The 13,779-nt window shown below is 40.0% G+C and overlaps 1 protein-coding gene across 4 annotated transcripts in view; it reads right to left on the bottom strand.

Moving 5' to 3' along the window:
• LOC135216276 (intermembrane lipid transfer protein VPS13D-like) overlaps positions 1-13,779 on the bottom strand; it is a 999,641-nt gene that overhangs the window by 886,468 nt on the left and 99,394 nt on the right. For all 4 annotated transcript variants that reach the window (XM_064251439.1, XM_064251442.1, XM_064251440.1 and 1 more), the window contains exon 6: positions 1,189-2,144. In XM_064251439.1, the coding sequence (XP_064107509.1) occupies positions 1,189-2,144 (956 nt within the window). The remainder of the gene's footprint in view (positions 1-1,188; positions 2,145-13,779) is intronic.

Here is a 13,779-nt window from a genome sequence, read left to right as displayed (position 1 = left end):
TCTTCCCACCCTATGCCCCATACCATGATCATGTGACATCAAATTTTCCATAACCAGTTTCCAGCTGCGCAGGAGAATTTTCCAATGTAAAGGGCGAAGGTTTTTATTCGTATGGGAAGAATTAAGCTACTTTCAAAGTAAAATATACCTACATTAGGGAACTAAGTGTATCTTTACATTTGCTTCTCTAAAACATTTGATCATCATCCATACCACTGACAAGAATACTGTACAATGGTTTCATGAAGAAGAAAACACGAAATCTTCAATTTTGGGTAATGTAGCCATTGGAGATTACTGAAAACACCACTTGCTTTATCTATAAGCAAAGGGAAAAATGAAAAATGCAGCAACTGAGACAACCCTAAAAAAAAAATTTCACTTAACAATAATCACTTATTCATTAGTTCTTGAAAATATTTCATACACTGTAGATCATCACATCACGGGTAACAAAGACTAAGTGGAATGAGACATCTGTTGTATGGAAACAGTAAAAAATATTTTAGCATAAGCAATCATCAAAATAATTAAGATTCTATGCTAAATATGACTGAGTCTGGCATTTATGAAATTTAAGGGGTGAGCCGATCACCGAATTTCAAGGAATTATCACATTTTTGTTATTACCAGTTTTCCACTATTTTACATCTAAATAAACATATCTTAAAATGTTAGCATTAGAGAAAATGGGTTATAATGATATAGGGATAACTTGGTCAAGATGTCCTGATTGTCTCAAGATTCTTGAAAGTTAAAAAATATTTTTCATTTGCTGTTTTAAGAAAACTTACTTTTCTCAAAACTAAATGCTTAGATTTCCAAAATGACAGAAACAAATTAAATAAAACTTTTAGTGTGCAGTATAACTATATATCTTTATTTTGCCGTTAGGAAAGTAATTTTTTTTAGAGTAGTAACTCTTTTATTCATATTTATGAAAAATGACGTCATGATTTTTTCAACTGCAAAAATAATTAACTTAAGGGTTCGAATTTCTAAATTTCCCCATGAGAGAAATTTCAGTATTAGTTGTAGAATATGTGTTAAAAATTTGAAGCAAATCCCTTCAATCATGAGGTAAAAATAGACATTTACTTTATATTGGGGCCTTATGAATATATTTCACAAGAGGTATGACTATATTTTACATAAATTCACATGTAGATACACAAAAAACATTCTTACCGTTTATCTTTTTCTTCTGGGCTTCCACCAGGGGATGGCATCTTACTAGATGTTAATGAAAATGATCCTCGTTTCAATGAAAAGCTCAACTGGCAAAACACAGCATCTCTTTTCATGAATGTATTGTTTTCCATGCTATCTGACAACACATACAGTATCTCCTCTTCTAATGAGCCCGGGGCTTGTTTCTCTGGCTCAGAGTTTGTCTCAGGTTCCTCATAACTTGGTCCAGGTGATTGTAATGGTTGTTTAAAAACTGTTTCACCTTCGGGGGGAGTTGTGGGTGTTATACCTGATGAATACCAGCCTCCCCATGTTGGGAACCATCGCTGAAGAATGCCTTCCCCACTCTGTGTTGGGGATGCTAGCTCTTCTGGGGTATTTGCTGACTGAACTTCTTGTTTCTCTTTCTTTGAAGCAAACAGCTCTTTAGAAACTCTCTCCATGGCTAATTCACGCAAGTACCTCAACTCATTAAAGTTCAATACCTGTTCCACTTTCATCTTATGAGTCTTGGATTCTGTTGTTACCAAAGCTGGATTCCTAAGATGTTCACAATAAATATTCACATATTTGACAATATCTACAGCTCTTTGCTGAGCAAAGACCCAATTTCGCCCAACATACCTTCTGTGAATTCTGTCCAGATGGCTTTGTATAGCATACTGCCACCAATCATACGTACTGTCTTTCACAGAACAATTAGGTCTCCATTTCCTATAATGACGAACTTTATCTAAACGGTCATACTCCTTGTTCCACTTTAAAACTTGTCTATATTGTGAATCACTTAAGCTTAGAGGAAAGGTATCAAGCTTTAAATCACATGTTATGCGGGGCGATGAACGAGAACGTAATGGAGCTTCACTTAAATTACGCTTAACACAAGCAGTCGCACTTACAGGTGCTAATATATACTCATGGTCTTTTTTCTCGATGGCTTGTAACATATGAGCCTGCAAAAATACAATGATCAATCACAGATTTGAAAATTTTAAAAAATTATAAACACTAGAATATACTGAAGAGTAAATGGGAAATATGATGTTTTTATAATTAAACAAGGTTTTAATTATACTTAACCAGTAATTACATAGTTATAGTTTCTGTTATTCACAGCAGTATAGATTCAAATTATGTGGTAGCAACACCAATAAGTGTGTAGGTGACACAGTCTCGCCCCCTAGCGAGGTTAGGAATGACACAGCCAATTACCTCATTCCATTTATGCTTATGTCCATCAGTGGGGAGGAGGTAGGGCTCTGATCATGTAATTACTGGGTAAGTATAATTAAAACCTTGCTTTATTATAAAAACTTACACAGTAATTACATAGCTGACTCACACATTGACAGGAGGTGGAATAAATGGACATACTCTACTCTAAAACATTCAGTCATGTAAAGAATTAAAAATACATAAGCTGGTAACATTGAAACAATGCTTGTTGTTCCTTGTTAGTTAAGAGAGCTTGTAGTAGAGACTGCCTCTGGTTGGTGCTCAACTTTACCTGCAGTGGCACGGTAGTAAAGCCGAGGGTCGCCTCTACTTAAGGGGGAGCCTTTTATCAAGGATGATTCGTATTGTTCACATGGACCAGAATTTGCCCTTGCCCTGCCCTGGGCACAGTACTGTGGCAGGATCACAAGCTTAAAAACAAGCGGGTAAATCTCCCCCCCCCCCAAACTAAACCTAACCAATCCAGCTACCAAACTCTCCTTCAGTTACACTTTCCTATTTACACTACAGAATACATCCAAGACAACTGACCCACCTACACAAGAACAAAAAAAAAACACAAGCACATGTATTCACCCAACTGCAGATACTCCCGCTATGCTGTGCTGTCTGCTGGTCGAGGTCACGGAGATACTAGCACCAACATAAACAACAACCCAAGAACCACAACCACAACACAACACCCAAGGACCACAACCCCACAAATCAACAACAGAACAGCAAACAAGGAATACCCACCCAACTCCAACAACACAGCAAACAATAAACAACAACCCAATGACCACAACCCCACAAACCCTAACAACACAACAACAACAAAAGAACCACGAACCACAAAAAAGACCCAATGCACTCACTAACAACACAAAAAAATCAACAACAAAAGACCACTGCACAAACAATCACTAACAACACAAAAAATCAACAACACAACAAGCCAACACACACACCCACCAACAACACTAAGGAACCACAACAGCTCACCAACAACAAACCTCAACAACTCACAACCACACCAAGGAACCACAACAACAACCCTCACCCACAACAACTCACATATAACTCAACAGAAACTCACAAGCACAACAAATCCAACAGCACAGGCACAACAACACCCAAGCAAACAACACCAAACTCAACAACAACTAAACAACAAATACTGACTCTCACAGGTTCTGACCAAAAACTGACCAAAGACACAGAACTCCAACAACTAACACCAACTGCACCAGCAGACAACCCAGAACTCATCAACAGCCAATCTAATCGTTAACCATCCAACCACCAATTACTCTCTCTCTCTCTCTCTCTCTCTCTCTCTCTCTCTCTCTCTCTCTCTCTCTCTCTCTCTCCAGGATGTTGTCATATGGAACTCCCATAACTCCTCCATATTTCCTCCCCAGTTACATTTAACAACGTCTCCTTACACTCGCAACACCCACACTAAATAGCCTTCCGCAACACCCACGGATGCTCAGATGCAGGCCCCCTGGATCTTGTTTGAGGGCCCACATACAGACTCTCAGTTACACTGCCCTCCACTTCTCCCAGACCACTTCCAATCAGATTCCCATTACCATCTCCCTCACTACTATCCTCCCAAATCCCACTCACTATCTCATCTACTCCCTCTAACTCTTGTCCTGATATCTCTCGATACTCTGCCACCAAATCACTAACCTCATTTACACTCCTGCCAAACTCCCAGAGAGACTTACTCATACTGCCATCCATGTCCTTACTACCTGATTCCCTTCCCGCTGAAATCTCACTAAACCCTGACAATTCACACACACACTATAAGTATCATTCCTCCCTCAAAGTCATCTATACAGTGGATACCCCGTATTCACGTTCTCCGGATCGGCAGACTCACACATTCGCAGATTTCTCTCGGGAACGTTTCCCTGCATTTTTGGTGGAAAATTCGCACATTCGCAGTATTTTTCTATGAGAAATATCCACAAATTCCTGGTTTTTTTTTTAATCAATTTCATCATAAAATGCCTTTTTTGTAATAAAAATATTAAAAAAACCAAGTATAAACATTTTTAGTGGATTTTTCTTGAGTTTTAACTAACCAAATAGGCTGTTTTTAGTGTTTTTATAAAGGTTCCAACTATTTGCGGGTTCTAACTATTCACGGGGGGGTCTGGTATGCATCCCCCGCAAATACGGGGGACCACTGTATTACATGCCTCATCCACCATTTTTACCCTAACCCTCACTCCTTTATCATGCAGATCACGTTTCTCCCTTTCCTAACCTTCTTCCAGTTTCTTCCATATTCATCCAACACCAACAGTCAATCTTCCAGACCCTTCTTCCAGTTTCTTCCATATTCATCCAACACCAACAGTCAATCTTCCAGACCCTTCTTCCAGTTTCTTCCATATTCATCCAACACCAACAGTCAATCTTCCAGACCCTTCTTCCAGTTTCTTCCATATTCATCCAACACCAACAGTCAATCTTCCAGACCCATTTGCTCACTGACACTTGGCTCACACTTATTCACTTTCAACTACTCGCTCATCGCATTTTCCCGAACATACTGTCGCATACTAGAGGACCCACCCAACTGAATCCCTTTTTCACTTCGTTTCCCGAATTCCCAGCCTGACTCATCCTCTTTCATCTAAACACACTCGCCACATGACCTTCCATTTCACATTCAACACATTTCGCACACTGTTCTTTACACATCCTAGCATAATGCCTGTTCTTCACGCAGTTGCCACAAACCACGTTCATACGGGTACCCTGACATCCACTAGCTATGTGCCCTACCTGTCCACACCTGTAACACTTAATATCCCTATTTTTCTTACACTCGCTAATTAAATGCCCTGTTTGTCCACACCCGAAGCACCCTCCTAACGCCCACCAACATTCATTCTTCCTGTGTCCTGGCTTACCACATCTGTAACACTGCTGCTCTTGCTCACAACTAACTGACCTTACTCTTCCAACACTCGCACTCCTATCTCTTTTAGAGCTAACTACCCTCATGTTACTTGCTCTAACGCTCCTATCAATGACTTGCTCTAACGCTCCTATCAATGACTTGCTCTAACACTCCTATCAACAACTTGCTCTGCCATTTGCCTCGACCCTTCTAAAACTGCCTCCCTATAGCTTTTAAACTCTGGTACAACCTCAGCTACTTCAGTCCTAATACTAACACTTCTACTCTCATGCACCTATCTAACTCGTAATCCTCTACTATTTCTAAAATGTCATTCCACATTAACCTTTCATTTGTCCATTGCATTTTCTCCTTACGTTTCACATTTATAAACTCGTATACGCTCCCCGGTACAGTCGTCAACAACTTTCGCACTAACTCCTTACACTCATTTATCCCTTCGTCCCCTAACTTTTTCCTGGCTAATGTTTCCAACCTCCACACATACATCAACAACAACTCACCAACATTCATTCTTGCCTCTTCAAAATCTTGCTTTTCCTATATCTAATGCTACTCTTTATCCTCTTTGCCTGTTCTACAATCCTGGCTTTCACACTCTCATACAGTACATTCCCTACACTCATCATTACCCCAACATACTCAACAAAAATCCTGTCACTTGTTGTCCCCATACTTAGCCTCACTATACTTCTTATATTCCTAAAACAAGTCCCCTATGTCCCTACTACCATATTCCTTGTATTGTGCAGATTGGGGCACCTCTCTCATATACACAGCCTTTCATACTTCCTGCTCACTCTCGCTCTCACTTTTGCTACTACCATTCTGACCCTTCTTTCTCTCTTCCAAATACAGCAAATCCACTTCCATACTCAAGGCCATATTCCTGACTACACTATTCTTACCCTTCTTCTTTCTACCCACCTGTTTCCATTCACTGCTATCTAAATCACTCTCAGCCCTTTCCCCAATGTATTCAGTCCTAGTCTCATCCTGTCCATCACCCTTACTAACCTTCTTTCCCTTAGTCTTCTCCTTTTCCTCAGCCCCCTTCTTATTCTTGTCCTCAGGTTTATCCTTATCCTGTGTCTTCCCCTTCTTTCCCTTACTTATCACACCAAATCACCTTTGTCAGTCTCATCCTGTCCGTCCCCCTTACTAACCTTCTTTCCCTTAGTCTTCTCCTTTTCCTCAGCTCCCTTCTTATTCTTGTCCTCAGGTTTATCACTATCCAGTGTCTTCCCCTTCTTTCCCTCACTTATCACAACCAAATCAACTTTGTCACTCATTCTCTCATCCACCTGCTCTTTCACTTTCTTAACCCCTCCTGGCCTATCACAAGACCCAGTAGGCCTACCTCCTACTGCTCCCTCTCCCATGAATCCCTTCATCATTTCCTGCATCATCTCTTGCACTGCATTCATCATTACTCCGAATTTTTTGTCCATTTTTCAACCATTCTCTCTTCAGCTCCTTTCACCTCTTCTTTCATTTCCACTTCTGCACTCCTTAGCATTCCTCTCATTTCCTCTAACTCACTCTTCAGCTCCTCACACTCTACCCTTAACCTCTCATTCTCCACTTCCAACCTTTCCTTAGCTTCTCTCGCCAACCGCGACTCCTCCTTCAGACTCTCCATCTCCTTCAACCCTTCTATCCTCACTTTCTCCACCAATCACACAACTCAATACCCCAATTGTCCTGCAGCTGCCGCACCAGCAGTCTGTGTTCGGGCGCCAAAAAATAATGTGGCGGGATCACAAGCTTAAAAACATGTGGGAAAATCCCCCGCCACATAAACCTAATCAATCCAGCTACCAAACTCACCTTCAGTCACACTTTCCTCTTTACACTACAGAATACACACAGGACAACTGACCCACCTACACAAGAACAAAAAAACACAAACACATGTACTCACCCAACTGCAGATGCTCCAGACTATGCTGTGCTGTCTGCCGTTTGAGGTTGTGGAGATACCAACGACAACAAAAACAACAACCCAAGAACCAAAACCCAATAACACTACACCCAAGGACCACAACCCCACAAATCAACAACACAACAGCAAACAAGGAATACAACCATAACTCGACAACACAGCAAGCAAACAATACCCAAGGACCACAACTCCACAACAAACAAGGAACACAACCACAACAAAAGACCACTGCACAAACACTCACTAACAACACAAAAAAATCAACAACAAACAAGCCAACACACACCCACCAACAACACCAAGGAATCACAACAGCTCACCAACAACAGCTCTCAACTCACAACCACACCAAGAAACCACAAGAACAACTCACATATAACTCAATAGAAACTCACAAGCACAACAAATCCATCAGCACAGGGACAACAACTCCCAAGCAAACCCCTAAACAACAAATAAAAAACATATATCTTATGTGACTTTCAATGCCTTCAATAGACTGCTGCCGACACTACTGACTCTCACAGGCTCTGACCAAAGACACAGAACTCAACAACTAACACCAACTGCACCAGCAGACAACCCAGAACTCATCAACAGCCAATTCAATTGTTAACCATCCAACCACCAATTAACCACCCCCTCTCTCTCTCTCTCTCGCTCTCTCTCTCTCTCTCATCCCCTCTCTCGTCTCTCTCTCTCTCTCTCTCTCTCTCTCTCTCTCTCTCTCTCTCTCTCTCTCCAGGACGTTGTCATATGGAACTCACATAAATCCTCCACAGTACCATAATGAAAACAACCAGATTACTATGTCATCTACACTAAAATAAACACAACAACCCATCCACTATAAGTGTTAGGTGCTCTGAGTACATTGTACCCTCTTGGCTTCCTAAACTTCGATCCTTCACTACCAGGTGAAGGTTCGGACAATAGGAGGGAATTCTATGCTTTCTTCCTTGATACCATGCCAGTAATTAAAATTTTCAAGGTACTGCCTAAATTTTAACACTTTTCAAAAGATTATCTTCCGCTATGAGAAATGATGAATGATCATAGTACCAGTAGGTCGAATGGACATATGAAATATATATCTCTCGAGAGCTAATGAGGTAGAGGTTGTACTTAGCTTTGCTAAAAAGATGCAAATACTCCTCTTAAATCTGAGACTCAGAAGAAAAAGACCATTAGGGTAAATGGCAAATGTCCTAATCCGAGGACGAGACGCATATGTACTTGCCATAACATCTAGGGTTAAATCTGGTCAGGGCTTCTGGTTCTAGGAAACACCAGGCCATCTAGCCAGCCAGAGAGTTCCACTCCTCTCCCTTCCATAAAGCACTTCCGGCTCTGATAGAACAGGGTTTGCACTCGATTGTAGTTGTCGTCCAGAGTTCCTATCAGAAGGAGCTAGTTCTGCTAAAAACAACACTCTGTAGGAAGATATTGCTTCTTGCAGCTTACTTCATCTGCCAGGACATTGATGAATTTCCCTTGTATGAACTTTGTTAAGATTCTAGTGTGGTTCCTATCTGTCCATAACAGAAGGGTTCTTGCTGCTTTGCAGAGACAATATGCATTCCTCCCTGTTTCTTGATGTAAGAGAGGGCTGTCCAAGCGGACAGTTACTACTTTGTTGTGGACCAGGTCCGCAAACTCCAACAGCAACTGGTGGACAGCCGTCAATTCTTTCAAACTGGTGTGCCACTCTCTCTGTTGAACATCCCATGTCCCCATTAATCTGCTGTCTCCCAAGATCTCCCCAACCTGGACTGGACACGTTTGAATAAAATACAAGATTGGGACTCAGAGGAAGAAGGGACTTCCCTTCTAATAGCCTGTCTTCTGATCTCCACCAAGACAGGTCCTCTTTTACTTCAGATGTTGCCTGGAACACAAATGAGACTGGAAATTTTTTCCCATTCCAGTTATCTTTAGAAGAGCTGGAGATTCCTCATGTGAAGACTCCCAGAGGACACGAACTGTTCTATAGAGGCTAGGATGCCCAGCAGGCTCCTCTGCTCCTTTGCTGAGCATTCTTGGATGGCTAGCAAATGGTCCACCTACTGGAGGCACGACTCCATTCTTTGTGGGAATGGAAAAGCTTGAAAGCCACAGTCTATCCGCATCCCCAAATAGTCAAAATCCTGACTGGAGACTAACTGTAACTTCCTCGAGTTTATCAGAAGTCCTAACTCCTGCCAATGATGGAATTTTCTGCATGTCGTCTGTATACTTCTCTGAATGTGACCAAAGAAGCCAATTGTCCAGGTAAAGAGACTTTAATCCAGAATAGTTGCAGCCATTCGCAATGTAGGCGAAGATGCGAGTATGTAAACTTGTGGGGCTGTCGAAAGCCCGAAGCACAGAATTCTGAATTGGTACGCACTCTGAAGATGAAACAAAGAAACTTTTATTAGTCTTGGTGAATTGGGATATGGAACTATGCACCGTCCATATCGATGGACACCATCCAGTCCCCTTGATGAAGGGATAACAAAACCGTTTGATTCTTTCCATTATGAATTTCGTCTTCGGACAAAAACATTCAGTGCTTACATCTAACACGGGCCTCAAGCCCCCTGAGGCCTTGGGGACTTACTAATATGTAGTTAGTTGTAAAATCCAGGAGTTAGTGGACTACTACTAGCTCTATGGCATTTTTCTGCAGGAGTGACAAAATTTCTCTTGACAGGGCAATAAATGTCTGAATTCTGAATTTTCCGAGTAGGCTAAAGCTATCGGAGAGCTGAATAAGGGTGGAATGTTCTCAAAAGGAATATTGTAGCCTTCTCTCAATACTATATGATCCAAGGTTCTGCTCCTCTTGCTTCCCAGTTCATCCAAACTGGCGGAACCTTGCTCCAGCAGGTGCCCGGAGGACTGCCCCTTCACTTCTTAGCGGGGATTTTGGAGGAGGATTTCCTAATGGTTCGAGGATTGAGACTTAATCTTACTCCGATCTAAGGAATGACCTAGAGCTTCCCCTGCCATGAAAGAGCTGAGCGCATGTGGAAGGAGAAGGGTGTGAGCTAGTAGTGGTAGCACGAGAACACTTGGGAGAGTGAGAGAGAGAGAGAGAAGGTCCGGGGTTGACTTCATCTGAAGGTCAAAAGATACCTCAATCACTGTATCCTCAGGAAAAAGGTGTTTACTATCCTGAGGAGACTAAAGAAGGGTAGACCTCTGTGTCCGATACACTCCTTAGTGGTAAAAGAACACGAGTTCTCTCCTTCAGAATGCCCAACGTAAAGGGAGAAGACAATTCCAGGGAACTGTCTCCAATACCCTTATCCAGGTAGGAAGTTACTCGTTAATGGTCCGTAAAAATCCTCATCCAGCACGCATCATTCCTTGATTTTGAGGCACAAAACTCCAACAGTCCAATCAAGGAAGCCCACTACTACAACCACACAGAAGATAATCTTAATAAGATAGTCTAACTCTGATGTCAAAAATATTATTTGTCTGTCAAAAGATGTGACAGTGGGAAATAAAAAATTACCTTTCCCTGTTCCCTTTTTCAGGAAGCCAAAGGTTAACTTCCTTTATCACCTAACAAGAAAAGGAAAGAACTAGATAAGCAACTTTGACAAATTTTTGAATTTTAGACTAGCCTAACTTTCTTTACACAAATGTATAATCTACCCACCTGCACATGTTCTCCAATAACAGTATACTCCAGAAATTACCTTAGATCAACTGCAAAATGAGACTTACGACCCAAAAACTTCTACCCAAAGGCAGCTCTCTCCTACCAACCAAACAGCACGCACGTGTCTACTTCTGCCCCGTGTTATTGTTTACATACAACAGGCGTCACCGCCATCTTTTCTATGACGTCACAGCCTATGATGTCACAACACAACATAAATACATCAACAGACACCTTCTTAAATCAACCATATGCAGTCTGTCTATATATATATATATATATATATATATATATATATATATATATATATATATATATATAGCCTATCTTGAAAGTTCAGATGCCAAATGTATACCTTTAATAACATCCTACTTCAAATATACCTAAAATTACTAACTACCTATTACTGCATTAATCTTTGAGGTTATATATTAATATCATTTTAGTCATCTTAAACATTTTACCATTAAAAATAAATACCTACAGCAAATAACAGAGAGAGAGAGAGACGAGCAGACCGGAGAGAGAGACCTGGGAGCAGTGAGAGATGAGAGAGAGAGAGAGAGGAGAGAGAGAGAGGGAGGAGGAAATGAATGGCAACAATCAGGAAATCATATTTGACCCTCAAGAGTGAAATTATGAATTATTTCTGAGACAGAGAGAATAATAATGGGAGAGAGAGAGAAGGAGAGGAGGGTGGAGGGAAGGGGGAGAGAGAGCGAGAGAGAGAGAGAGAGAGAGAGATGAGAGAGAGAGTGAGAGACCAGAGAGAGAAAAATAACTCCTTGACTCCGCTCCTCCCCTCCACCAATTCGTATATCAAACTCATTTACTCCCCCGCCCATGTTCCTCCAAGTGGATAAAAAGACTGGAATCGCTATTTTTTAATTAATCTTATTAATATTTGAAAATTAGTTATAAGGTAAATCATTTATTTACACTACAAAACAAATAAACATACGTGAGAGAGAGAGAGAGAATGCTATTGTTACTGTTTAATCTCATTAAACGTAATATTATTTGTAAACTAGTACTGTATATTATTATTTTACCATAAAATGTAGTAATGTCCTTAAAGATATACTTATACATACACTCCATTCCAGCCCAAACAGAGGGCGGGGGTGAGTTACCACTAGCGCATGCTAGTATCTCGTATGGCGAGAGAGAGAGAGAGAGAGAGAGAGAGAGTGGAGAGAGAGAGGGAGTAGCCGAGGGGAGAAGAGGAGGAGAGAGGGTTGTCCTTATTTGAAAGAGTGAAAATGGATAGATTATTGTACTTCTTTAAAATACTATCACATGTGAATTTTGAGATTAGTTATATTATTATTATTATGCGAAAATATTAATAAACATACACATGTACCATAGAAATTATCTCATATATATCAGCAAAAGAGAAAGAGAGAGAGAATCTCAATGATCCGTAGATGGCAACACTGGATTTGACAGTTGGAACCCAGCCAACCAAGCTGGCTTATGTAACAAGACACGGGGTTAATGCATTTTTCTTTTATTCTTTTTATTTATAAACTAAATCTTGCTAATTCACTTTAGTATTTTCTTTAATGAATTTATATTATTGCTGTTTGCATTAATATTAATATTTGAAAATTAGTAAATCATCATCCAACATACATCGCTTTAAAGAGAGAGAGAGAGGAGAGAGAGAGAGAGAGAGAGAGAGAGAGAGAGAGGGAGGAAGTAGAGAGAGGACCGAGAGAGAGAGGAGAGATTATCGTAGTATTTGTTAAAATACTTTCACATGTGATGTTTGTAATTACATTATTATTATTATTATTTGAAAATATTAATAAACATATTACGCATATATGTACCATAAAAATCTCTCATCTCAGTAAAAAGAGAGAGAGAGAGAGAGAGAGAGAGAGAGACGAGAGATAGAGAGAGAGAGAGAGAGGGGTGGAAATTTCATGCCCACTTGGATCCCGGCAGCAACAAATCAGCTCCGTCCACCTCCTCGGTCACTTAACTTGATACCTATATCTGAGTTTTATACCTGGAGTTAGAAAAAGAATCTGACTGGGATTTCCTTCATTCTTCCATAATTTTTTATATTTATAAGCTAAAATCTTACTAATTCACTATGGTATTTTCTTTAATGAATTGATATTATTGCTGTATAAATTAATTATTATTTGGAAAATAGTAAATCATTTATTTATCATACAAAAAAACATGCATCTTTGCACTAGAGAGAGAGCGAGAGAGAGAGGATGAGAGAGAGAGAGAGAGAGAGAGAGAGAGAGAGAGAGAGAGAGAGAGAGAGAGAATTATTATTTTTATTATGTGATATCATTTAAACTTATTAAACTTACTAATACAGTATTAATCAAAAATAATATTTGAAAATTAGTAAATCATTTTTGTATCATAAAAATGTATTTAGTCATGAAAATAAACATCAAAATACACTAATTAGTGATTATTTTCATCGGAAAATTCCGCGAATGGGCGAGTCTGTCCGCGAATAATTTCTAGATAGGTTCTTTGGAACCTATCTAGTTATTATTTCTCTCTCTCTCTCTCTCTCTCTCTCTCTCTCTCTCTCTCTCTCTCTCTCTTTTTTACTGAGATGAGAGATTTTTATGGTACATATATGCGTAATATGTTTATTAATATTTTCAAATAATAATAATAATAATAATAATAATAATAACTGTAATTACAAAAATCATATGTGAAAGTATTTTACAAATACTACGATAATCTCTCTCTCTCTCTCTCTCTCTCTCTCTCTCTCTCTCTCTCTCTCTCTCTCTCTCTCTCTCTCTCTCTCTCTTAAAGCGATGTATGTTTTTT

The sequence above is a fragment of the Macrobrachium nipponense genome, chromosome 6 (assembly GCF_015104395.2).
Source record: "Macrobrachium nipponense isolate FS-2020 chromosome 6, ASM1510439v2, whole genome shotgun sequence".
NCBI lineage: Eukaryota > Metazoa > Arthropoda > Malacostraca > Decapoda > Palaemonidae > Macrobrachium > Macrobrachium nipponense.
Note: the sequence above shows the minus strand (reverse complement) of the source record. Positions and strands in the feature narration are given on the sequence as shown.